At 44.5% G+C, this 27,917-nt stretch overlaps 1 protein-coding gene across 2 annotated transcripts in view; it reads right to left on the bottom strand.

The window, feature by feature from the left end:
• SGPL1 (sphingosine-1-phosphate lyase 1) overlaps nucleotides 1–23,901 on the bottom strand; it is a 59,420-nt gene extending 35,519 nt beyond the window's left edge. Inside the window, exons 1-3 of one of the 2 annotated variants that reach the window (XM_011234153.3) lie at nucleotides 23,781–23,901; nucleotides 23,008–23,069; nucleotides 1,940–2,105 (exon numbers count right to left, since the gene is read on the bottom strand). In XM_011234153.3, coding sequence (XP_011232455.2) covers nucleotides 1,940–2,105; nucleotides 23,008–23,034 — 193 coding nt within the window. In that variant the 5' untranslated portion in view covers nucleotides 23,035–23,069; nucleotides 23,781–23,901. Of the gene's footprint in view, nucleotides 1–1,939; nucleotides 2,106–23,007; nucleotides 23,070–23,779 lie in introns of both variants that reach the window. The other variant, XM_034662643.1, reaches the window with a different exon arrangement.
• Nucleotides 23,902–27,917: the final 4,016 nt, after the last annotated feature.

Here is a 27,917-nt window from a genome sequence, read left to right as displayed (position 1 = left end):
GCCTAATTTTCTGCAATCAACATTTAATAAAAAATATATTAAAAAGGACTTAAATAGCTCCGAGTCGGGCTTACAAAGATTTCCATGGCGCATACCACAACACACCGTTACTGGTGATTTTCTCACGGAATGCGTGGAGGCCAGCATATTCTGTTTGGAAAAGGCAGGGAGGTAAGTACCAGGGCCTAAGGTGGCTGTGCTTCTACTGCCGGGTGGGCAAAACGCACACAGGCACCGTGGCCTACGGCACTAAAATCGGAAGTCAATACCTAAAGCTAATACTAATCATAGCAAAGAAATATAAATGTCACGATCTGTAACCTTACGTTGTTTTTAACAAACGCATCACTAAAAGGAAAAGTACACAGAATGGTGGCCAGCAGGAGCTGGGGGGATGGGATCATGGGGAGTTATCGTTCAATGGGTACAGAGTTTCAGTGTGGGACGCTGAGGAAGTTCTAGAGATGGATGGTAGGATGCTTGTACAACAATGAGAATGTACTTAAATATGGATAAAATAGTAAATTTTATGTACATGTATTTTATCACAATAAAAAAGAAAGCAAGAAAAGTCTATTTATTGCTACTCCTCAGAGTCCTCTGGAATAAGTTACTTCACCTAGAAGGACAAGGTGGTGGGCTTCCCTGAGCAGAAAGATATGGGTTGTGTCCCCTTCCAAGCCACGGAGCAGGTGCAGCAGAAGCGTGAGTCATCAGAGTTTATGAGGAAACCTTGCAAGGACTAGGAGCAGAAACTGAGGACAGGGTTTTACAGCTGGAAGGGACTAAAACATAAACGGCAATCAGGTCTCGTTTCCACATTCATTCAGTGCAATGTTTACTATGCCGTTAACTGCACGGTTACTAGGACGGCTCAGTGGCTATCTGCAGGGTAAACAGATAAAACAGAATCTGGCTTCTTAGTTAACCTTCCTGGGGGGAGAAGAAAAGCAGAAAAAGTATAGTTAAAAGAGCCCCTTCAAACAGATGTTATTAGGGAAGCAAACAGTTATGGACATTTTAAACAAATGAGACATGACAAGCGATTCTCTTCAATATTATTGGTTTTTTATCCCAAGGAAGTTAACTCAGGTAGCCTATACTAAGGGTGGGGAAGGGGTGCAGAGGAGAGTTATAAAACACCCACCACCACTCCCACTTTACTCACGAAGCACAACCTGCAGGGGGAAACAATTCACAGGAGGGAACAGGCAACCAGGTTTGGCCGACCAGAAGGGTGCGCGGGAACTTAGGAAGGACGGAGGGCTTACAGACTCATCACTAACAGACTTCTCACCTTCTTCGGCACTCCCTGAAGTGGCCTCCTCTTCCCCACATCAGTTTGGCTCCTGAGTCACTACCCAGGAAGTTCATAGTGCACTGTCCCCTGACATCAGAAGTTTAACTCCAAGAGGACAGGGACCCTGTATGATTTGTGTAGACATCCCCAGAGCCCAGCACAGTGCCTGGCACACAGCAAACACTCACAGGGTCACTGCATGCGTGCTGTTCCAATTTCACATAATCTACATTGAAAGGATGGCCTAAAACGAACACAGTAAATGCCTGCTCGGGGAACTCCAGGGTATACAATTATGTTCTAGGCAAGAAACTAAAAATGAGAAAGGTTCAAGTCATGCTCTAAGATACCTTTGGATCCTTCCAATGACTCATTTCTCAGGAGTTTTTATGCAAGCTGCAAATCCAGAAAAATCAACAAAAGCAGTCATAGATACACTACAGTAGCTATTATAATTTTATGTGGAGTCCTACTATACCTTTATGGTCCGAAGACAATGTCCCACTTCCCATTTAAATAGATTTTAAAAATCAGAACCAAACCAGAAGGCAAGAAATGAGTCCAATCCATCAGTCACGAGTTCTAAAGCTGGTGGGACTCCACTGTGCCTTTCCAGAGGAGAGGGGGCAGTATACTTACTCTCTGGCTGGAAGACAAAATCGTAGGCCCAGACTATCAGCAGGGTGCACAGCACACTCCAGGCGATGAGCTGCCAGGGCTCATACTTGGTGCAATGTCCATTTACATAATTCTTGGCCTTTGTGCAATATACTTCCAAAATCTCAAAGTAGGGCTCAAAAGCCTTCTAGAAATACAAGAGAAAAAAAGAAAACGACATTCAGAGAGAGAAAAGTCTGTTTTTCATTTGTTCCTCAGCTCTCATTTTCAAGGGCAAGGCCATTCATGATCTGGCCACACCCCAGCACTAATCTTATCTTCCTCCACAGTCTCAAAGCTCCTGCTGCAGGTGCTCCAGGGTACACTGCCCCTTGCGAGTCCCGTGGACTTTGACAAGGTTTTTGATCTTCTGCCTAGTCTATAAAACAGCAGGTTCAGCGGAATCATCGTTTCAGCCCTGAAGCTTCCCCGTGACTACAGAACTCACAGTCCCACTCTCCTAACTCAAACGAGCCCGTCTTTCCCTCCTTCGCTACTTTATTTGAATCTTTCCCATCCTCTGACCCAGGGGTCAGCAACTGTTTCTGTAAAAGGCCAGAGAGGAAATGTGTCAGGCGTCACGGGCCAGCCGGTCTCTGTCACAAGGTCTCAGCTCGGCCGCTGCGGGACAAACGCCGCCCCAGACAGTGGGAAACCAACATGTTAATTACAGATGCTCAAATCTGCATTGCATAGAATGTCCCATAGCACAAAATATTCTTTTTATAAAAACAATTTTAACAATGTGAAATATCATGCTTAGCTCATGGGCTGTACAGAAACAGGCAGCAGGCCAGATGTGGCCCATGGACTGCAGTCTGCCATTCTCTGTTCTCACGCCCAACCTGACTAACAAGCGCTTAGAGCCGGTGTCCGGATCTTCACCACGTGTAGCCCTCGCAATAGCGGGCACAAGCAAGAAAAAGTCCTCTCACCCAATCATCTACCAGACTGCCCAACTCGTGAGGATGAATCTCTCCCATAAACTGTCCTCGTGCCTCCCGTTGTGCCGCCCCGCAGAGCCTAGCACCAGGCGGCCTGCAGTTAGCCTACTCATCTGTTTTCACCTCCCTCACTCCATGCTTGGGTCCTCGAACGCTGATCAGATCTGAATCATCGCTACAAGCCCCCACAGTGGCCGGTACAAAACAGGTTCATCTGATAGTCCGTTCCTCTCTTGCTTATTCAATGTTTACCAACACATCCCCAGTGGCTCAGGCATTAAGCTGGGGGAGCCTTAAGGTAAACATCACAAGTCTCCACCCTCACTGAGCTTACAATCTAATGGGAAAGGTGTGTTTGTGTGTGTGCATGACGTGCGCACAGCCATACACACAAAAACATACACCGGCAGACACATACATGAACAAATAATTCAAACTCTTCAGGATAAAAAGTATTTAAGGGGGCGCCTGGGTGGCTCAGTCAGTTAAGTGTCTGCCCTCAGCTCAGGTCATGATCCCAGGGTCCTGGGATGGAGCCCCCATCTGGCTCCCTGATCAGCCGGAAGTCAGCTTCTCCTCTGCCTCTGCCCCTCCGTCCCCATGCAGCCACCTCCCGCACCCCCTGAAGTCATGATCATACTCTTTCTCAAATAAATAAATAAATATATTTTTTTAAAAAGTATTTCAGTGAAGTGCTAAGAGAGACCACTAAGGAAGGCCTGCCTAACTTTACCTGACAGGAGACAGCGAAGATATTATTAAAACGGTACAAGAACTATCAAAGAAAATTCTCTTGGCAGAAAAGTTAAAAGAAAAAATAAGTCATACTGGGAAGAGAGCGCAGGAGCTGCAAATGCATAAGAAAAATCTAGGAAGGGCAAAAAAGTTCTGCGTAGTGAAAGCAGCGATGAGGACAGGGAGCTAGGTGTGTCATCAGTGCCAGAGCCCCAGCACACAGTGCCTGCTCCATGAACAGCTGGATGGTGGCCGGCAGCGAGCAAGCGCGTGCAGGAACACGTCAGTCGGAAAACGGAGGCTGGCAGAAGTACACTAGGTCCAGATTAAAAACGGTCTTAAAGGGGAGCCTGGGTGGCTCCATCATTAAGCATCTGCCTTCGGCTCAGGTATTGATCTCAGGGTCCTGGGATCAAGCCCTGCATCGGTGATCAGCGGGAAGCCTGCTTCTCCCTCTCCCACTCCCCCTGCTTGTGTTCCCTCTCTCGCTGTCTCTCTCTGTCAAATAAATAAATAAAATCTTTTTAAAAAATGGTCTTAAACATGGATAGTGGGAATATAAATCGATAGGTACTTTTTTGTAAAGCAATTTGTCAGTGCCTATTGACGTTTTAAAAGTACATTCATTTTTACCCAGGTATTCCACTTTTCGGTATCTACATGCTTCAGTGTGTACAAAGAGACAGGTTCAAGGATATTCATTTCAGTCTTCTTTGTAACAGTGAAACATAAATATCACAAATGTCCATTCATGGACGAATGGGTAAATAATCCATAATACACACACTTTATGTATTCATACTATGCAGCATTTTAAAAAAAGATACATATAAATGAACTACATAGAAAAATTTCCAGAACATAATGTTGAGTGTAAAAAAAAAAAAAAAGCAAATTGCAGAACAACAACAGAAAACAAAAGGTTGTTAATCAGGGGAGTACTTTATTTTTTTTCTTTTTATTTATTTTTTTACAATAACTTGATGGGAGATAAAGGGAAGGAGGACAGAGGTCAGAAACACAAATCTCAGTTCGGAGGACTGCTGAAACAGTCCAGGGGAGAAACGAACTAGGTTTGACCTTAAGCAGTATGACACTGGGGCTGAAAAGCCGCACGGATTAAAATCCCCTTCTGGAGGTGGGACAAACAGGGTTTGCTAACTTCATAGATACAGGAAGTGTGGAGTGGGAAGAGTATAGGTAATTCCAAATGTTCAAGTCTGGGAGAGCGGGTGAGTGGTGTCACCACTAGTCCCAGCAGACTAGAAGAGAAAGGGAAACTGAAGAAGGTAAAGGAGATTTTGAGATAAAGATAATGATACTGGTTTGAGTTATGTTCCTGTTGGGTATCTACCTGCAGTGTTCTAGTAGGAGCGTAAAAGCTTAGGACGACAGGTACCCAACAAATGTTTACTGAAAACATTTCTATCCTTAGCAATTAGGCTGCAGTATAAGGTCATTAATATCAGGCAGGTGCTGGGTTCCCTAGAGGGCTATCCACGGAAACACAGCTTATCTGCAACCCCCTCATAGTTTTTGGCCATTCCCCAGAGCCCGCTGTTGCTATCAACAACCTCAATCCCGCACAGCAGTGACAGTGCTGGTCAGGACCTGGGGAAGACCGAAGCAGTCTACCCATCATCAGAGGTGTGTCATGATTTCCATCATTATAAAGAATCTTCTAGTGTTAAGGCAATGGATCAAACCAAATGGTTAAATGGTATATATGCGGTGCGTCGTTGGCTCAGTCAGCAGAGCCTGTGACTCTCAATCTCAGGGTCATGAGTTCAAGCCCCACACTGGGCATGGAGCCTACTTAAAATAAATAAATAAATAATAATAATAATAAATAAATAAATGAATAATGTATATGAATGGGATGACAGAAGAAAGAATCATGCAGATTAGCTTTTCCTCTGGTGATACTAGTTTCTAATTCACCCAGAAAACAGAGCTTACCTAGGTCAAAAGATGCCTGTGTATATTATCAATTTCTCATAGCACAGAACAAAATGTAACTAGTATCAGAGAGAGAGCAAAGAATCAGCAAATGCAAACTGCGTTAATTTCTACGAAGTCTATTAAGATATGAAGGTGTTCCTTGCTAACATTTATAAAATTACAATTGGCGAGAATATATTTTCTTGGTGACTACTCTGAGAAGATAATGGGAGTCTTTACATTCCAAGTCCTTAAATATACCTCCTTAGGAAGAGATCTATTTCTATATTCTCCTTCTCCAAAGACAGAATGCTGCTGGCCTTGGATAGGTCCTAGTAAGCTGTTTGAGTAGACAACTAGATGGTCAGAGAAATTACATGTCCTGGCCTCAGCCCAAGGTCCTTCTTGTTACTACAAACAACCTAGGCTCCGTCCCCAGTGAATAAGCACCTCACGGCACTAACAGCTCACTGCTTTACAGGGCTCTGTGGGCTAATGCATGCTATCTCCTTGGAAAAAAGGATGAGGCAGCTCCTTGGGGCCTTGCACACGGCACAAGCCCCAGGCCAGGGCCTGACGCAACACTGCAACCCTAGAGAAGCATACGATCCCAATGCTGAAGGGAACCCTAGAGATCAAGGCCACATTCGCAGTTCACAAACAAAGGCCCTGCGGAGAGACAGCCGTGCTAAGCCCAGCCACAGAGGCTGGGTCAGAGCCCAGGCCTCCGACTCAGGGTTCGAGGTTCTTTCCATCCTTCATTCTAAGTGTCCACGGGCAGAGGGTCCCTTAACATATTACCATCCAGTGCCATGTCAAGAGTTTCCTTCTCACAATTTATGTTTTTGGTGGGATCTACCCGGAATACATGTACGGTTCAGAACGAACTAAAGCTGTAGGTGGCGGTAGGTCATGACTACAGGTACAAACACATTTAGACAGAAACAGCACAAGAACATAATATTATTATAATTACTACTTCCCACCATGTATTCCTGCTTACAGAAATACATTTTTTTGGTCTATATACACCAGCATATATATTAATAGTTAACGACACTTAGGCTTTCATTTATTTCAACATAGTCCACACACTGTCTCTGGAAACACAAGAACTATGAACGGTCATCTGTGAGGGCCACTAGCTTGTCGTGCCCCTCCACACAAATATTTCACCAATCTATGTGTCCACCCTTCATCTAGAAGAAGGGACACAGGGTAACAGTCACACAATAAGTAAATTGTGTCTGTGTAGATGTGTATCTGAGGGGGTGTGTGGGTACGTGTGAGCATGTATCTCCAACCCTTAACAGAGCAGTTTTGGTAAAATTTCCACAAGTAAAGCATTCCTTTCTCCACAGTTTGTTATCAGATAGGGAAAGTATTCCTCTGGAGGAAAACCAAAACAAAACACTTTGCCCACTGACTATATATAAAATGATGACAAGAATACCATAAATCTTTTTAAAGTACGACATTAAGACAGAAAAGATAAACCTCAGGAATATGAAGATTCAAACTATTAACTAATTTAAGGAGCTACTGTCAAATAAAGATGAGTAAACTAATTGGCCTTTCTCTTCTTATTCGTTTCCATTTCCCATCCAATGACCGAGTTTCAGCCAATGCCTCAAGACATCAAAACAGTACTCAATAATCCAAATCATTACTAGACAAAAGGCAGCTGTTAGGATTTATAGGAATTTAGTAGCCCTCCTAGTCCCAATCACACTGCACTCTTTCAACCCCCAAATCACTTCAAGGGAGCTAGACACTTTCATAAAAGTAACACAATAGCGGAAGTCTACAAATTCTGTAAATTTGGGACATGCTACTTTTTATTTTTTTTATTTTTATTTTTTAATTTTTTTTTTTTTTTTTTAGAGAGTCAGGAGGAGATGGGAAGGAGCAGAGGGAGAGGGGGAGAGAGAATCCCAAGCTGGCTCCACGCCAGCTTGGAGCCCAGTGCAGGCCTCGATCTCACAACCCTGCAATGATGACTTGAGCCAAAATCAAGAGTCAGACACTTAACTAACTGAGCCACCCAGCCACCCCTGCAAGTTACTTTTTAGACCATGGGGTTTCATACTTTCCTTTTTTTTTTTTCTAAGATTTTATTTATTTATTTGAGAGAGAGAGCGAGAGAGCACGAGCAGGGGAAGGGGCAGAAGGAGAGGGAGAGCTGAGCTGAGCAGGGAGCCAGTCAGATGAGGGCCTCCATTCCAGGACCCCTGGATCATGACCTGAGCTGAAGGCAGATGCTTAGCTGACTGAGCCACCCGGGCACCGCCGGTTCCACATTTTTCCAACCCAGACCCACGGAAGCGTATTTTTCAACCATCTAGTATACACACAGCAACAGAAGGATATGAAACCAAAACAAAGGTTTCCAAAATAAAACCTCACACCTTATGACTTGTGATGCATGTACATTTTCTTCTCTATTTCCTCTTTGTTTTTTTGAATGTCCGAACCACTAACCTGATTCTGCATCCCTCTGAATGGATCACAACCTTCGGGTTTAAAAGCAGGGACTTACTGTGATTCTACCCCTGGCTTCTCTAAACGCAGAATGCAGGTGTGCAACGCAGCCACGGGTGTTAACACGGAGGTATTCTGCACTCCTCACAATCTCAGTGCTTTTTACACTTAAGATGTATTCTCTTAACATTTTTGTGAGGCCGGGATTATGATGTCATGGTAACGGTCAGTCAAAGAGATGCAGGTTCCTTCCGCGACAGATTCCTTCCATGACAGGCTCCTTCCCTACTGGTACCAGCCCCCAGCTGCTCCCAAAGACTGCTAACTCTTTCAGTGCCCAAATCTCTCCAGGAGAAAAGATTCCACAGGCAAACTTCCCTCGGTGGCACTACCCACACCCTTCCCCCAAAAAAACCTCTTTGAGAACTAGGACTGCACTTGACCAACTGCCAGTTAGGCAGTGATATTTCTTCCCCAGCGATTTTCTTAATGACCAATGTATAGCAGACGAAACACTCTAAGAATGAATAGGACTAACAGAGAAAAACCATCTGGCAGACATTTCCAGAGCCACACTGGATGGTGCTTCCTTTCTCGGAGCTAATACAAATGACAACAATCCTCTCTCCATCATCTTGCAGGGCGAACAATCTGTACTTGCTTTATTCAAGAGCTAGGGCGTCTCAGCTCCTGCGGCCCCAGCGCTGCCTCCCACACCCTACGCGCAGATCTTGGGCCAACGCTGCCCCCGCTACACACGCTACTGCTCTTTACATTTTCGGCCACAAGACAATGATTTTCTGAGCACCTACTATACACATGGTTATTTTATAGGGATCAGAGATCACCAGTTTGATTCACTTAAAACTTTCTCTTCCCGAAAGACAATTATCATATGATTTCTCTCATCTATGGAACAGAAGAACTAGGATGATCGGTAGGGGAAGAAAATAAAGAAAGGGGGGGTAATCAGAAGGGGGAATGAAACATGAGAGACTATGGACTATGAGAAACAAACTGAAGACTTCAGAGGGGAGGGGGGTGGGGAATGGGATAGACTGGTGATGGGTAGTAAGGAGGGCACGTATTGCATGGTGCACTGGGTGTTATACGCAACTAATGAATCATCAAACTTTACATCGGAATCCGGGGATGTACTGTATGGTGACTAACATAATATAAAAAAAAAAAAAAACCACCTTTCTCTTCCCTTCAAAACTCAAAGATTAGGTGACCACCTGATCACAGAGGGAACAGAATGAAGGAGAAGGCCAGAGGGGCCATGATAAACACGCACAGGAAAGGGCGAAGCACTTAAAAGCATTAACTCATGAGTAGAAATACACGGTGATGTTTATATAACTTAAAATTTTAGCAGGCTTTCATGTTATTTTATGTGTACTTTATAACCTTACGAGGTTCTCAGGTTAAGAATGAATGGTTTCACGGGGATGCCTGGGTGGCTCCGTCAGTTAAGTGTCTGCCTCCGGCTCGGGTTCTGACCCGGGATCCTGGGATGGAGCCCCGTGTCTGCTCAGTGGGGAGTCTGCTTCTCCTTCTCCCTCGGCCCCTCCCCCTGCTCGTACACTCTCTCTCTCGCTCTCAAATAAATAAATAAATAAATAAAATCTTAAAAAAAAAAAGAATGAACGATTTCACTTCACAGGCAGCAAAAAGTGAAATCAAGAAAGGTTAAGTTGNGCTCTCAAATAAATAAATAAATAAATAAAATCTTAAAAAAAAAAAGAATGAACGATTTCACTTCACAGGCAGTAAAAAGTGAAATCAAGAAAGGTTAAGTTTGGGGGCGCCTGGGTGGCACAGCGGTTGGGTGTCTGCCTTCGGCTCAGGGCGTGATCCCGGCGTCGTGGGATCAAGCCCCGCATCGGGCTCCTCTGCTATGAGCCTGCTTCTTCCTCTCCCACTCCCCCTGCTTGTGTTCCCTCTCTCGCTGGCTGTCTCTATCTCTATCGAATAAATAAATAAAATCTTTAAAAAAAAAAAAAAGAAAAAGAAAGGTTAAGTTTGCTCTACAGTAAAGTAAAAAGGAGCAACGTCAGGACTAGAACACAGGACTTCAAACACTCAGAGCTGAAGTCCAAGATGTCCTGAACCATCCCTCAGGGCTCTCCACATTATACATACCTCACATTAACTGGAGGAGTGATGGCCTAGAACAGAACTCAAGAAAACCAAAATGCTGTGAGGACAAGCAGAGGAACCAACAAGTTATTCCAATGTTCGTTCCCTTTCCTGATCCTCCCGCATCAAAGAAAATCAGGCTAAAGATCAAAGAAAAAACATTCCCACTGTCAGAATGATTGACTCCACTAATAATTTCTGAACAGAGACATGGATTCCTTGCCAAAGAAAATGTAGCAATTTTGCTCAGTTGATTATTACCCAGCACAAAGTCTACTAAGGTTTTCTGGTCAAAACTAAAGTGCCCACGAACTAGTTTCCCTCATTTTCTTCGGCTCCTGTCACAACCTGGGACCCTCAAAATGCTTGCTCTTCCAAATGAGGACTGCCAGGCCCAACAACTGCCCGACCTGGGTTCAAGTGTAAGTCTGTCACTCACAGGAGGAAAAATTCAGAACGGTGATTCCTAACAATATCACTGAGGAGTCATTGTGAAATTGGGATTCTGGGAAAGCTACTTTTCTACAAAAGGTTCAACTCCCTATCACAGCACAATGACTTCTTTGCATTTCTAATATGCCAAATATCCAGTGTGCCTCAATTCAGGTTATTTCTCAAGAGTCAATCAGGGCCAAACAGCATTAGCCAGTTGCACTGCGAGTTAACGCGTCCCAGAGGCAGAGCCCTCAACCCTGGCGGGGGAGAATAACCAAGCAATTGTTTTCATACCTGACCTCTCTTATGGTACCAACTGCTGATAAGAGTACATACAAACAACAGTGAAAGCATAATTTTTCTATCTCCTACAACACCTTCAACACGGCAGGAACGCAACATTTATTTATTCAACTGAAGTGAAATAATTATAATACTCCATACACTTAGGACTGCTCTGTACGATCCTAGGGAAGACTCTGCCTCGCCTCTCCCACATCTCTCCTGGTGACAGTGGCTCAAACCTGCAGAGGACAACGGCTGGTATTTGTAACCAGACTGCACACACCAGCACCGTTCAGATGAATTCACAAGATACATCATGTCATCGGCCGCCAGAACCAACAGGAAGGTTAAAGACCAGTACATGACCACTCTCCGTCCTTCACAGATGAACACACTGAGGCCTGAAGGTCACACAGCTTCCCCATCCCCTTCTTTTGTAGAATCACCCAATAACTGACTTAACATATTACTAAGGTGCAATCACCAAACTTAGTGGCTATCCATCTTCTAGATGAGCGTAAAACATCGCCAAGTATTCCTGGAAGTGTTAGTGAAGGCCCAGGCACGTCACTCCACAAGACCAACTCACTGCTCCTAGATAATATTTATTCTTAAGCCAAATACAAATGAAAATCAAAATCTCCCACCCTGCAGTGCCGCAAAGAAGCGATTCGTTTTCCTCCTCCTTCCATTTTCCTTACACCTAATACAAATACACGCTTCACCACTCAATAGTTTTTCCAGAAGAGCCAGAAATCTGAGCTTTAAAGCAAGAACGGGCTGATGAGGAAAAGAAGACCAAGTTCACCCACTGCCTTAATGTCTTAAGATCAGATGCGAAGTAAGGCCTGGGACTCAGGTTAAGGAGTGGAGTTAAAATACAGAAGACATCAAAGAGTTAATGTGGTCATTCTTACTCCACTTCTGCCCTAAAACCACAGAAAACAAAGCAAATTAAATCTGGTTCTCTTTCATATCACATTCCACAGAACTTCAAAGTGCAAAGTAAACAGGTAAGAAAACACTATTGTTTTTAGAGCCTTAAAGGCATTAAAGTTTATCAACAAAACCAGATCACAAGCCAAAAGGAAAAACTCCCTTGGGTCATTAAAGAAGTAAGAACTGAGCAACAAAACCAAACAGTCGTTTGACTGCATTACACAAATGTTTGAAGGGACTGAATCATCGTTTCTTAGGTGGTAAAGGGCAAACCATATACTTCCTCCAAAATTCCAGTATGTGCATCAAGTCCAACTCAACGAGCTTAACGGTCCATGTTTTCCCTTCCAGCCACGCCTCAAGAGCCAAAGGCACAGCTCAGGACGACTCCACAAACATTTACCAAGTCTAACTGCTCCACTCTTAGCGCCTGAGTATTCAGGGTAAGCACCTGACCATCGCTAGACACAATCTTGGCCTCAGAAAAGGGACGGACGGGCAGTGTCAGAAGTGTACTCATGGAAAAGCAAAGCTTCTGAGCTCATAAACGCTGACAGCCCTACACACTGCCAAATGGGTGCATAAATTCTGTATTTATTTACTTGTGGGCAGGGCAAGACACCGAGTGAAGACTGATGCAGATTCCATCACTGAAGACTCGGAGCTGTTCTCCTCTGTGATGCATCAAGAAAGGCACCATGTGAGCTTCAACCAGGAGAGAATGCTGTCATGCTGACATACCGGAAACCAAGCTCAGTAAGCAGAGGACTAGGCTGAGGGATGCTGAGGTAAGAGCAATGATGGATTTCCTTGCTAAATACATCCACACCCAAAGGCAAGGAGGGAAGATGCAGGGGGGAAAGGTCTATCCAAACTTGACAGCTGAAGTCTCTTACGGTAAGTAGCTAAATGACTGTGCACATCACAGGAGCCACCTTCCAAAGTACAAAAGGAGTTCACTATCCCCTGGACATTAGTGGGAACTCCTTAGACAACAAGCAAGGCCCAGCAGAAATAATCCCGTATTCTTCACACATAAACGGGAAGTCTTGACTTCCCTGTGCATACTGCAGCTGGGGAAGAAGTCATATGGGCTTCTGCCTTCCTGTCCTTATTTACTATTAGGATTTCTACCTTTGTCACTGAGTTCAGACACCTCCACTTTCCAAATTATATTTATAGAAATCTCCATTTCAACCGTCACGCTACTATTAGAGATAAGAAACACTGAGTATGTGCTGGGGAAATGTAACCTAAATTGCAAAGGCTACTTCTCTGGAGACTTCTAACATGCAATCTTATTCAAAAGCACAAACCAAAGACCTATCCCTGCGTCTCTGACGGGCCGTCAACTGATATAAACACCCTCTGGAAAATCTGCCTGCTTTCCTCATTGTAAGCAAAANCCCTGCGTCTCTGACGGGCCGTCAACTGATATAAACACCCTCTGGAAAATCTGCCTGCTTTCCTCATTGTAAAATTTTTAATGTCTGTTCATTTTATATTTGTATCAGCGTCATGATTTTACCTTTTTAAAAAATTATCTTTTAACAAAGGCTAAAATCTGTAGGTCCCCAAATGACTCCACCAAAAAAATGTCTGGGAACATGAAACCTGCGAATAGTTACAAAGGGTTCAGGACATCCTGAAGGCCAGTCATTGGGGCCCATATTCCCCAGTCCCAAGCAAAGCCCCACAGGCAGAGCTGGGAGAGGCTTTAAGTGGTTTGCTTCCCATGCCTACGTTGTATTTTCTTACAGATGCCGATAATGAAATGAATAAACTCCTCTTTAACATGAATCACAGAAGTAGCTTTAATATGACAAAGTAGCCTGTCATACGTAAACACAAGCCCCCGATGTTGCCTGTAGGTGAGAACTATCATCCGTTACTTAAAATTCTCCAGGAAAAGCCTTATGACTATAATAAAAAGGAATGAAATTCTGATTCCAGCTACAATATGGATGAACCTTCAACACATCATGCTAAGTGAAAAACGCTAATCACAGAAGACCAGGCACTAAAGGATTCCATTTATATGAAGTGTTCTGAATAAGGAAATCTACAGATGAAAAGTAGTTTGGGGGTCGCCTAGGGCTAGGGGGCTGGGAGGACAGAAGGAAATGACTGTTGAGACATGGGGTCTCTTCTGAAAATGTTCTGAAATTGTGGTGACGGTTGCACAACTCTGTGAACATAGTAAAAACCAATGAACTGGATGCGTTAAAAAAGAAAGAAAGAAAAGAAAAGGCATTATGACCCAGCAGTTGCATTTATGTTCACCAAGTGTCCTCTCAACTAAGACCAACCACCTAAGATTCACAGGCTTTCTTTAAAAAACAAAATGAAAAAACCCCCCAAAAACCCAAAGGCCTTTCTGAAAAAAAGTTCCCATATGGGCCAAAAACAGCAGAAACTCTGCAGTTCCAGAAACAGAGAGTAAAGCCTTGGACTCCAAATGAAAGCCATCCAAAGGATCTAAAAATAACTTGGAAATTTGTAGAGCCATTATGTACAAAACTAGACAAAGCAGGTCATTATTGCCTAAACGTATATATTTTTAAGAGTCTACAAATAGAATTATTAACTGCTAAAATGATGAAATTTTTAAAAAACACTTTCTCCCTTGGCCGCTCATAACACGTACTCCAGCCACTACCCAGGACATAGGAAAAGGACAGCCATCTCTGGGTGCTGTTCTGAACCGACACTCGTCACCACTCCCGGGGACTCATCGAGCATCCTATTACTAGTGTCCTACCCACAGCTGTGGTGCCCTCGAAAGTCTGAACTGGTAATCGGAGGCTTCTACTCCAATCTTAGCTCTGTGTGACCTCTGGCATGTGACTGAGCCTCCATGCAGCTGGATTTTGCCCATCTGCTAAAACAGATGCCATTGTTATAATTCACATAAAGTTCACCAGACAAAAAAGATACCCCCATCTAGCTACTCTACAGGGTAGTTGTGAATATTCAATGCAGGAAGGTAGTAAGAGATTGTCTGCAGATAATCGAGACTTACTGAACATCTGATGAACCTGAATCCCGGATGATAAACGTCCCCCTCTCCTTTTCGGTAAGCAGCAGGGAAGAGTAAGCTTTGCCGTGCCCCTAGCGAAGTCCAGCAGGCAGAGCAGGGAGAGGCTTTAAGTGGTCTGCTTCCCATGCGTAGGCTGGATTTTCTTACAGACGCCGATAATGAAATACATGCTAATAGTGGGCTGCTCCTCCATTTAACAAGACAGATGTTAAGTCAACTCCCCGCCTTCCACTACCTAATTCAATCAGAATGCCCTCTTACCTACAAAACAGGGTTATATTGGTTACCTACTCCTGTTTACAGATCATAAGCCTGATTTCAGGGATCTGGATAGACTGCTGTTGACTGTATTGTTATGACTCTTGGGAAAGCATTTGAAATCACGAGTTTATCAGAAAGGGCTGGGTAGCATACTCCTAGGCCTTTGTCTGCCCTGGCTGCAATGCAGCTAGACAAGGAGCAGGTCCCCCGCGGCATTCTCGTGTTTGGCCTCGAGCCCCTCCTACTGGAGTCGGAAAACAGAATTTTCTATTTGCCTCAATTGTCTCAGCACCAGTAAGACTGGAACTCAAGACGGTTTGAAAAGGGAATACATCAATCCTATCTGCCAAAATGCATTTCAAAGGAATACATTTAAATGCTTTCAGAAAAGCCTCCAGAGGAAACCTGCCCAGTACAGAGCACAAAGTGTAAATATACCACAACAGCTGCTTAGATTCCCAAGAGTTCCAGAGGACTATGATTTTACCTTGGAATTAACTGTTACCAATGCTGTTTTACAAATCTAAACTCTGCCCTTAACAGAGAACCAAGGTTGCTCTCTTTCCATCAAATGTTTATTAATAGTTACAGACGAGATAAATAAGAACACAGTAGGCTTTTACTCTCCGGGGAAATGACAGAAAAGGAAGGACATTTCACACTTTAGAAGTGCCTACCCTACTTCAGGACGGAGTTCTCAATGTTGTCTCCCATGTCCAGTGTGCAGGTAACAGAAATTTAAGATTTGCTGCCCAAAAGCTAAAAGCACAAGTTACACATTAAGAAAACCCTGTGGGAGTATAAATCGGCACAACCACTTGGGAAACCCGTCTGGCAGCAGGCCTCATGACCTGGCAATGCTATGTTTACCCAAAGACACACTCAAGTACGTAGCAGTGTCATTCAAAACAGCCAACAACTAGAAATGCAAATGTTCATCAACTATAGAATGAATAAATGGCGGCATTTTATACATGTAAAACCACCCAGCCATGATTTTTAAAACTATTATTACATAAGAGCATGGCTGAAGCTCACAGATCCACCAAAAAGGACACTCGAAATAAAACATACTGTATGTTTCCATTTATATGAGTTTCAAAAATCAGCAAAACGAAATCAACAGTGAGAAGGACAACCTCTGGTGGGTCCAAATGGGAGGGAAGGAGGAACCTGCTGGGAGGCTGGACAGTCTTTGTATCTGGGCAGTGAGTACAGTGTATCCACATGCAAATATTACTGACCTGTATAATTAAGATCCATGCCCTTTACTGTATGCAGGTTCTAACTCAAAAAAGAAAACTACTTTTTTTTTTTTTTTTAAATTCAAAAGTGATTGATCCACTGCCTGGAATAATAGGCCACATAAACAACAGTGTGCCAGAAACACGAACCAGGAGGAAGACAGTTCTGCAGTTTCTGCCTATACGACAGGTAAGTCATTCATTCATGCATCGAACATTTACAGTTTGCCCATTTCATGACAAAAAGCTCACATGGTTATATCAAGTCAAAATGCAGTATTAAGTTAAAAGTGCAACTTACTAGGTAAGATGTAACAACTGTAAATCTGTATGCACCTAGTAACAAAATCTCAAAATACACACAACAAAATCTAATAGAACTACAGGAGAAATAGATAAATAATTGAGAAAGCAAAGACTGGAAGAGGCACCCACAAAACAGGAAATCTAAATAGTCAATATACAATGAAAAGGACACGTAACCTCAGGGGTAATCAGGGAAATGCACATGGGAATCAATTAGATTTCACCGTCCTGGAATAGCAAAAAATTAACACCCTTGTAAGTCCCAAGTTGGTCAAACTGTATTGGAACAAAAACTCTCATACACTGTTGCTAGGAGTATAAACTGTATCAACTCCTTCTGCAAAAGCTGGCATTATCAAGTGAAATTACAATGTGGCGATTCTGCTCCCGGGAATAAATCCCAGGAAAACTTACGCTTTAGATCACTTGTCATATACAAGAAAGTTCACTAGGGTAATGTTCAAAAAAGCCTCAAACTGGAAACCACCCAAGTGTCCATCATCATGGATTAGATAAAGTGGGGTAGTCACACAGTAAAATATCAGGCAACAATGAAAACGAATGAACTAAAACTCATAAACTACGTGTAACAACATGGATGAATGTCACAAATACTGAGCAACATTGGGAAATCATCCAAAAATACGTATAAATCAATTCACATCAAGTTAAAAAATGAACAGAACTAAACCTAGGGACATATACACAGGTGGTAACACTTCCTTTCTTCAAACACATCAAGAGAATAATTATGCCAAAAATCAGGATAGTCATCCCTAGAGGGGGGGAAAGAAGCTATAATCAGGGTGAGGCACATGGGACTGGGGGTAGTATCCTATTCCTTAACCTGGGGATAGACGTATGACTGTTTTATTGTTATTCTGTAAAACGTAGGTAAGTGCTTTATATAGCTCTCTATATAATAATATAATATTTCACATGAAAACATTTTTAATTAAAAAGGAGGGTAAGCCTTTTTCCTTGCCTTCGCTCTTCCTACCAGAGAAAACATGAATGTAACAGCTTAAGCTCAGGGCAGCTAACCTGGACCAGGAAGGGACCCACCATGTATGGTGGAACCTCCCTCAAAGACCTAGGAATGGCCACATCAGCCAACAAGGGTCTACTCTGGCTTTCTCTTACTTTAGAGAAATTCATTTCTACCTTTTCAAAATCTCTGTTACTTTAGTTTCTCTTTTATATACAGCCAAACCTAACCCTACCGGATATGTCAGTGATCCGGACAAATGGAACACTTTCTACAATTATAGCTGTCCAACAATGGAAAGAACTCCCTGAGAAAGCATTCTGCACCCACCCCTGGCAGGGCACCGTGGAAAGGACTTCCACACAGCAAGGGAAGTTGGACTGCAGGATTTCTCAATGCCTTTCAGGCAATTAAGATTCTAAGGCTACTCCTGGAAAAAAGCAGCTCCGGCCTTGCCAAAGCTGTGGCAACACTTTGCCTCTGAATCTTTCCTTCTGTTATCAGCAAGAACATTCCTTTTCTACAACATTCCATGTTCTATCCGTTCTTCAGGACTCTGCTAACAAGCTATCTTCTCGCTTGTGCCTTTCAGAACTAACTCAACCTCAGTTTTAGCATGCTGGCTACCCTCCCTTGGCTCCTCCGCATCTTTTACCAAACCTTCTCCACCTCTCTGGGCCTCTATGAAGTAAATCACCCAGGCTCCCTTACTTATCGTCTCATTTCCAGTTGGGTTTGGCCAATGAAAGGCTCCAGCATAAGATCAGCGGGTGGGGGAAAAAAGGGTCTGAGGTGTTTATTTCCCTTGATTCCCTTCCTGCTAGGATACCGGTTGGCAGTGACAGCTTTCCTACAGGTTACTCTCCCCTCCAGCTCAACTTTCAAGGTTCCAGAAGCAACTCTCTCTTTGCCCGTTCAGGCCTAAGAATGATGATGGCTGTGAGCCCTGAGGTGTTTCACCAACCCCCACAGGTCTTCTTAACTCTGCCCAGCTTTGTAAACAGTCCTTTTATCTCCTCAATCACACTACTGGAGGGTGCCCAGAGATAACTGATATATCCAACCCACTCTTTAGCCTGCACCATTCCATCTTCCTAGATGCCTATTTCCCCTTACCGCCCCCCCCGCCCAACATGGTTTTTCTCTCAGTAACTGTGTTCTATACATTTCCACATACAGACTGATTCACTCTAAATCAAGTCCCTATGGAAAATTCTTAATCCCCAAATGATTCCCAGTTCTGCCACCAATGTGCACAAACTGTATGTTTGGGCAAAGCCTAATTAAGAAAGCAAATGTCACTAAAAATTCCTGACACATACACTGCAAAGCCAAGCCAAATACTGGGGTTTGAGGTTTATCTATTTATAACCCCTCCTTCCTTTAGACCGATGGCTGGAGAAATTGTCAAACTTGTTACTACAGTTTTGCTTTACTAGTAAGACTGGAACAATGCCAAATGCAGTGCTCATCTTACAAGCGCCACACAAATGGTCAAGAAACCTTTAACGGGTCTACCAGTCCCAGGGAATCTTCCCTTTCTTCTAGACAATCCTACACATGAGACACCAGCTTCAAATACCAGAAATGAGCTCTTAGTGTTGGTCTTCTGGCTTATTGCTCAAATCCTACCTGACATCCAGAAAGAAAGCATGCCTGAAAAAGATTCAAGGCTCAAAGAATAAAGCTCTAAGGTCTGGAAAGATTCCATTCTGAACCCAAAAAACTGAGACAGGCTTACTGTTTCCAAATCAAGAGAGGTGCAGAAATGTTGCAGAGGGATGCATTTCTTAAGATTTTACTGTATTACAGAAGATTATGCTGTAGACAGTCCAACAGATGTATTCCAAAGCAGCAGGACCTGTCCATGGCCAAAATAACCCCAAGAAGCACTGTAACAGACCCACTAAACTCTAAGAAAAGACTCATTCTCCCACCCATACGAATGCAAGGGCTACGCAGATGCTGTTACCTATGTTAAGGAACCCCAGACCAGGGTTTCTCAAGCCTAGCACTACTAACAATTTAGGCCACAATTCTCAGTGGTGGAGGGCTGTGTGCATAGTAGGGCCTTTGGTTGCATTCCTGACCTCTAGCACTCAAGTATGACAACCGAAAATGTCTCCAGATATTACCAAATGTTCCTGGGGAGCAAAATCACAGCTGAGAACCTTGGCCCCAGATAAACTATCACTGAAACTCCACCCAGCACTACCATGGCATGTATGATTCGCCAGATGGGAAAAGAGAAAAGCCACCCAAAGGAGTAGACTTAGCTTTATAAAGTATTCTTTTCTTAAAAGCTCTAAGTATTTGACAGCTTGCAAAGTGACACCATTCCCTAGCACTAGGAAGGAGGAGAACATGCGACGGGTGACAAGAATGGTTGCCAAAGTGGAGAGAAATTGCTAAAAATATTTCCAGACTTGAAATTCTTCTGAAATCATCACAGGTCTCAGATGAATACTCTCACCCTTTTAGTCTGAGACACAGGTGGAAAGTACTACAGTTCATGACATAAGAGAGCAAACGGAAAAAGTCAGGCAAACCACCCTTATCAAACGAGGGCCTAGCGAAGGGCAGGAAGGCACTGAAGAGTGACAGCCCCAGCTCTGTGGTGTGGAGTAGTACAAGGCTTATCATGTACGGACTCCGGTTCATCTTCAAGCTTTAGTGCCACGGTACATTGTCCACACAAGTAGTTTCCAACCCCATCAAACCCAATGTCCTCTTTTTAGAACAAATATTTTGTATGCCCCTTTATTATTCTGAAATGGAATTCAAAGACTACCTCTATGAACATAACTTTTAAAATTTCAGTATAATGCCCTAACTGCAAGGAAACAGAAAACAAATCAGAACATCTGTATCATAAAACATACATTTTCGGACAGGACCATACTAGAAAACAAAAGCACCCCCCCACGCGCTTCCAAAGTGCCCCCTCAGAGGGCAGAGCTATCCCCCTCTCTGTCCGACACAAACCCTCTCCCATCAGTCACAAAGCTCAGCAACCTCTGTCCCTTATGGGCAATGTGGCCCAGAAGCAGCATCACAAAGCAGAACAGAAGGAGGGATCTGAAGTCAGACTCACTGTAGTTCAAACGCGGCTCTGCCACCCCATCACTGCAGTACCCTCCCTAAGCCTGGTTTTTCACCTACCTAAGGAGGGTGCCAGCATATTTTTCAAAGGGTTTTTGTGAAAAGTAAATGAATAGCTAGAGTATCTATTTCTGCACCTAACATGTAATACCTGTTCAATAAATGTGAGCTATCAGACTTCTGTTATCATTCCTGGATCCACCTTGCATTGTGTCCTAGCTTATGCCCATCTTATTCCCCCAGCAGAAAGGACAGAGGACGGGCTATCCACTCATCAGAGATGCTCTAAAAAGGATTCCCATACAATAAAAGTAAGAAGTTGCATCACACGGCCTCCAAGATTACTTCTCCTTCTGAGGCTCTACCACACACTGCCCGGCACGGAGGCTATTTTTTTATTAACTGGGGTCCTTTCTTCCCTGTTAGAGGGCCCAGAACACGTCTTCTGCTTCATACAAAGTAGCTAAAGAATGCAGACAATGACAGTTTATTGCCCCCGCTGAGAACTCGGCCCTGGCCACTGGTTCTTTACCATTAGGCCTCAAAGAGCACAGCACGGGACGCAAAGAAGGAATGACAACTTTTCCAGAGAAAGCACCTCAAGGAACACGTACAGTAGCCTCAGAGAGTGAGGATTCTTGAGAACCAGTCATTATCCGTGTGAATTAATTCCTTATTCCAACAAGCAAATCAACACCTTCAATACTCGAGATTATCAAATGAAGAAATGAAAACTAATGAGGAAGGCCAGAGAAATACTTCAAAACAAAACGCATGCCCACGTTAATATCCTGAATAAAAAAGCACTGACTGGTCACACCGTTCAAGAGAGCCCACAAGCCCAAGAAGTCACAAGCTCATCTCTGGGCATGAAGGTATAGCCTACTTACACATGGAAATCTTGATTTATATAAACATGCTATCTGTCTGTAAAAGGAAAAATAAATTGCCAATCATTACAAATCATTCTGCATTAATCCTCTAAGGCGGTTGTTTCTGAGCAGTGTAATTATTGGGGGTTACTTCCTTTCGCTTATGTATGGCTCCTAATTTTTCTAACACATGGCTCCTGTGATAAGAATCTAAAATCACAAAGGCTATTTATTATCTACTGACAACCCATGACATTTGAGGCAAGAAGCTACTTTAGGTGAACTCTTATCAGGATCTGTGAATAAGCCAAGTATTTACCTAGGTCTCTAAAACCATCCTTGCTCTCTGCCTCAAGCCAGAACTAATCATCACTTAGTTTCCTTCTTTATCCCTCCCACAGACCTTATAGGTTTTGTCACTACAGAAAGTCAGCCCTGGGTATATTTAAAAAAAAAAAAGAAAGAAAGAAAAAGAAAAAAGACCTCACTACTAGTTTTTGTTTGTTTGTCTGTTTTTGCCAATTTCCCAATGACAGATACCAGCTCTCTGGGATAGTGAGATAAAGAGAGGGAAATGAATTGTTCTGAAATCAACGTTTTCGCACAAAGAGACATCAGACTCAGAGAAGTAGCTTATTAAAAACAAAACGCTCTTTTTTAAGATAGCTATCGGAAGGCCATGGGCTCCCTGCAACACTCACAATAAAGAGCCTCTATGGAATCATAAATGCCCCAAGAATAAAACCTCATTTTGGTAAACACTCATTTGGCTGGGGCGGGGGGACAGACGGACAGCCAGGGAAAGATCTCGAGAGGAAAAAACAGACTTTACCAAAGCAGGCATATTCCTCAGCCCCACAAAGGAACTTGAATTCAAATCTGTTTAACTGGACAAGCATTTGTTAAGCACTTCCTAGACACAGAGCACATGACAGCTGTTTATTCATCTTTAAACAAATTAGACACGATTATCTGTTTTCTGAGGAATTATAACTCTAGTCTGGGAGACCCACACTTAGAAACGAATACATGGCAGACCCAGGCAAAATATATTAGTTTTAAAACTGTTCTGGTAGTATGGTAAGGGAGAGATTAAAATCAATTACAAGAACTCTGTAAGATTCTTCATATTCATTAAATGCAAATATATTCGTATATTTAATTTAGTCATTTATCCACCCCAACCAGTAACCCAAAATAAAAAGGTAGCAGAAATGCTCAGCTACCAAAAGCAAGCGTCAGAAGTGAGATCTATACACTCAGATCCTTTAGACTAAAAATAAAACTTAAGGGACGAGCGCCTTCTAACAAGGAGGATGTTTGGGAAAGACTCACCAACATCAGAAGGTCCGTACTCGGCATCTTCCTCCCCCAGCCGTCCTCTTGGTGCCTCCCCTCTGCAAAAGGGAACCAGGTTTGTTTACTTCTAAAGCTTTAAACTGTGGCCTCGGCCCGCCTAGAGTCGCTAGAGCAGTCAAGAAATGGTTCTCTCCCTCCTTTGAGAGCTCCGATTTCACTCCCAGATATGACACTCCACCCCCAGCACCCAAATCAGCGAATCAGAATCCTGCTGGCACTGTGCTTCCCTCCCACAGCTGACCAAACGAATCAAGACCCAGCCTCCCACCAAGCAAGCCCCCCAGGTAGACACCGGGGGAAACGCCCAGCCCGCCGCCGAACGGGCCCGGAGCCCCGGAGCGCAGCCCACCAACGCAGCAGGGCGGACGATCGGACGCCACGGGCAGCCCAGCCCAGCGTCCAGCCTCCAGATCCCCGCTGGCCTCTCTCCCGACTCCATCGCTCCCACCCCGGAGCCCTTCCTCTCCTCGGAAAGATCAGCAGATCCCGGCTGCCCCAGTCCGCTCCCACCTCCGCGGGAGTGGGGTTTCAGAGCCCGCTCCGTCTCGGCCCTGGCGCCCTCCTGCACCCACTCGCTGGCCCCTCCGTTCCCTCAGACCTCGGGGACCGGCGCGCCCACCCTCTGCCCGCGCCCCTCGGTCCGCTGGGCCCTCCTTCCTCCCCTCACTCCCCTGCCCTGCCCACCCTGGAGCCCTCCGCCCCAGCCCGACGCTCCCTTTTCCGGAGCCTCAGCGGCCCCCTACACTCCCCTGCACCGAGTCCGCTTCCCCGCTCCTTCCTCAGCCTCTCTCTCCCCGGCCCGGCTTCTCGTCACCACGCGACCGACTGGCGGGCGGCGGAGCGCGGGCTCCCCCTGCAGCCGCCGCCACCNTTGTCCCCTGCTCTTTCCTGGAGTTTTCCTGAAGGTCAATAATGCGTGAAGAAAAGCCACATGAAAACTCCCTATAATGGAATTACCCTCCCCATCCTTCCCTCCCCCACAAACATGAAGAACAGAGACCAGGTATTGGGCAAAAAATGTCACCAATATTACTTCTTATCATGAGCAATGTTGGGAAGCATCTAATACTCGAGTGAAAGCGTCCACCAGGCCCACGAATGTCACCCTTCATTCCCAGATGAAATAGCTAAATCTCAAATATGTTTTTCCTGACTTGCCCAGGACACTAATTCCGCAGTTACACGAAACTGACCAGTGATCAACATGCGTTATTTTTTCAACAGATTTAACAATGACACCTAGATGGAATCTTGAAATCTTAAAACTGACACTGATGAGAGTACCCAATTCCATCCCCTTGCAAATGGTGTGAGGACACTAACTTAGAGTGTCATCGCCTCCATGGGTACCCTCAACCAGTGCTCTCAGGATGACATCCCTTGTTAGCGCTGCTGCCCTCCTCTGCACACCCCTCAGCACTTCCCGACCTCCCAGCCAGAATGGTGAAGACCCTGAAAGACTCAAGCAGGTTATCTCTGGGCTTCCTTACCCTCAGCCCCACCCCCTCAGAAGTCCCAGACATCTCTGCCATTCGGAGCTCCTGAATCAGTCCCTGACACCCCCAGACCCTCACCCCTCTTGCTGCTGTCCCCCAGCAGACATCCTTTCTCAGTGCTGAAGGGTCAGAAAATGTGCTGGGGCCTCCAGCCAATGTATTCATCCAGAGTTACTTTGGGATTCCAGGCATGATCTCCCCACTCCCCACTTCCCACTTCCACCCTTTTGCTTTATTTCTTCTTCAGATCCTAGGATCTGCTCTCCCTAGTCTCCTTCTTAGCTGCTACCTCCCCTCCTTTCATGCACAATCTCTGTGCCCGCGGACTGAAAGACAGGACCCACCGGAGTCCTCCCTACACTTCGGCAGTACCACGTCCCTGCTCTTCACACGCAGCAGGCAGTCTCTTCACTGTCCCCGGATGAACCAACCAATTCAACCGTATTGACTAATCCTTCTTGTTGTGGACGAAATGTTTGTCTCCCCCCTCTCCAAAAGTCATAGGTTGAAGCCCTACGCCCCCAGTGTGACGATCGGGGCTCTGCAAAGTCATCAGGTTTTGAGGCATCATGAGGGCAGAGCTCCCCTAATAGGATTAGTGTCCTTACAAGGAAAGGAAGAGGCCAGAGCTCGCTCTCGCTCTCGCTCTGTCTCTCTCTCTCTCTCTGTCTCCACTCACGCACAAAGAGGAAGTCACGTGAACACACAATGACGTGGCCCCAGTTTGCAAGCCAGAAAGAGGACTCTCAGCAAAACCCAAACCTGTCAGCACCTTTATCTCGTATTATGTTATAACAGCCCGAGCTGACTAAGAAACTTACTCTGCCAAGACTTACGCTAGGTACCTTTACGTCCAAGGCTCTTTAGGTCCTAGCTTGCCCGGATCAGGTGACTCTCATCACCTCCCAGCTTGTAAATCAGGGCATCAAGGCCCAGAGAAGGTGAATGAACACTCCGAAGACACACAGAAGAGTGGGGTAGAGTTTAGATAGAAAGTTAAGGCTCCAGATTTTGTAGGGGGAACCTAAAGTATGCTGGTTGATTTATTAAACTCAAACAATGTTAAGAGGTAGGGGAGTCTTCCACTATTTGCCAGCTCAACCCCATAGTAAATGCATGAAGAAAACAAAGCCCAGAAAGGAACATGACTCTTGGCAGTTCCCGGCAGAGCCCAGAGTGTGTGTGTGTGTGTGTGTGTGTGTGTGTGTGTGTGTGTGTGTGCGCGCACGCACAAAAGCTAGGAAGAGACAGAGAGAGAGACAGAGAGACACGTCAGGCCCCCTGCTCCTGTGCCCCATGCTCCCTCTCCCCCTAACCACAGAATAACATCAGGGATTACAGGAGAAACATCAGAGTAGAAAGTGGCCAGAGATCAAAGATGCATGGGGATTAAGGGAGATCATTTCAGCTTTCACAGGGGAATCGCACTATACCAAAATGGAGCAAAATCCCCACAGCCTCTTTGTCTTACATGTCCTAGCTATATTGGTGGGCCCTAGGGAGAAAGCTAGAGAGAGAACAAAGGAGACAGAAATAAAAGAGAGAATTATACTGCAGGGGGAAGACGGATATAAAAAAGCAAGAAGCACTGGCTAAGGAGGGGACACAGCCAATCTCCCTCCCCTCTCCCCTCATCAGAGCTCCCACAGTAGGGGCTTTGGAAGGAGGGGCTGAGCCGGCTGGTGGGAAGCAGAGGTGGGGTTGCCTGGGGCTTCGTACCCAGAGTGTGGTTCCCAGGAGCACCACTGGCATCACCTGGATGCTTGCTAGAAATGCAGGTTCTTAGACCCCCACTCCAGATGATAAATCGAATCTACATTTCGACAAGATCCCCAGGTGGTATACACACACGATAAAGTTTGAGAGGTATTTCCCTGGACACCCTGGTTGCAGAGAGAGTGCAGTGTTTGTTTGGGGTGGTTTAGGGAGGTCGATGAATATTTGGGGGTTGAGGAGAACTAATGCTCCCCAATTTGGCCTTTGGTGTTATCATGGTGCCTTCCAGGATAACTAAAAAACCGGGAGGGATTGGAAACACCAATGGGGAACGAGTGAGGGACTGAAATTTGTGCTGATGACAGAGGGCTTGGGGTGGCAGGGGGCACAGTGAGAAGGAATATAGTCTGGGATTTTTTTCCCCCCTGCATGGCTTCTTTTAAAACAGCAAATCAGGTTCTGCGTAAAAAGGCAGCTATCGTGATCACAAAGACAGCATGGTACTGGCACAAAAACAGACACATAGACCAATGGAACAGAATAGAGAACCCAGAAATGGACCCTCGGCTCTTTGGGCAACTAATCTTTGATAAAGCAGGAAAAAACATCCGGTGGAAAAAAGACAGTCTCTTCAATAAATGGTGCTGGGAAAATTGGACAGCTACATGCAAAAGAATGAAACTTGACCACTCTCTCACACCATACACAAAAATAAACTCCAAATGGATGAAAGACCTCAATGTGAGACAGGAATCCATCAAAATTCTAGAGGAGAACATAGGCAACAACTTCTATGACATCGGCCAGAGCAACCTTTTTCACGACACATCGCCAAAGGCAAGAGAAATAAAAGATAAAATGAACTTATGGGACTTTATCAGGATAAAGAGCTTCTGCACAGCCAAGGAAACAGTCAAAAAAACTAAGAGACAGCCCACGGAATGGGAGAATATATTTGCAAAGGACACCACAGATAAAGGACTGGTATCCAAGATCTACAAAGAACTTCTCAAACTCAATACACGAGAAACAAATAAACAAATCATAAAATGGGCAGAAGATATGAACAGACACTTTTCCAATGAAGACATACAAATGGCTAACAGACACATGAAAAAATGTTCAAAATCATTAGCCATCAGGGAAATTCAAATCAAAACCACACTGAGATACCACCTTACGCCAGTTAGAATGGCAAAGATAGACAAGGCAAGAAACAACAATTGTTGGAGAGGATGTGGAGAAAGGGGATCCCTCCTACATTGTTGGTGGGAATGCAAGTTGGTACAGCCACTCTGGAAAACAGTGTGGAGGTCCCTTAAAAAGTTAAAAATTGAACTACCCTATGACCCAGCCATTGCACTACTGGGTGTTTACCCCAAAGATACAGACGTAGTAAAGAGAAGGGCCATATGCACCCCAATGTTCATAGCTGCATTGTCCACAATAGCCAAATCATGGAAGGAGCCGAGATGCCCTTCAACAGATGACTGGATTAAGAAGCTGTGGTCCATATATACAATGGAATATTACTCAGCTATCAGAAAGAACGAATTCTCAACATTTGCTGCAACATGGACGGCACTGGAGGAGATAATGCTAAGTGAAATAAGTCAAGCAGAGAAAGACAATTATCATATGATTTCTCTCATCTATGGAACATAAGAACTAGGA

The sequence above is a fragment of the Ailuropoda melanoleuca genome, chromosome 6 (genome assembly GCF_002007445.2).
Source record: "Ailuropoda melanoleuca isolate Jingjing chromosome 6, ASM200744v2, whole genome shotgun sequence".
Classification (NCBI taxonomy): Eukaryota; Metazoa; Chordata; class Mammalia; order Carnivora; family Ursidae; genus Ailuropoda; species Ailuropoda melanoleuca.
The sequence above is the reverse complement of the archived record's forward strand: the minus strand, read 5'-3'. Positions and strand labels throughout refer to the sequence as shown.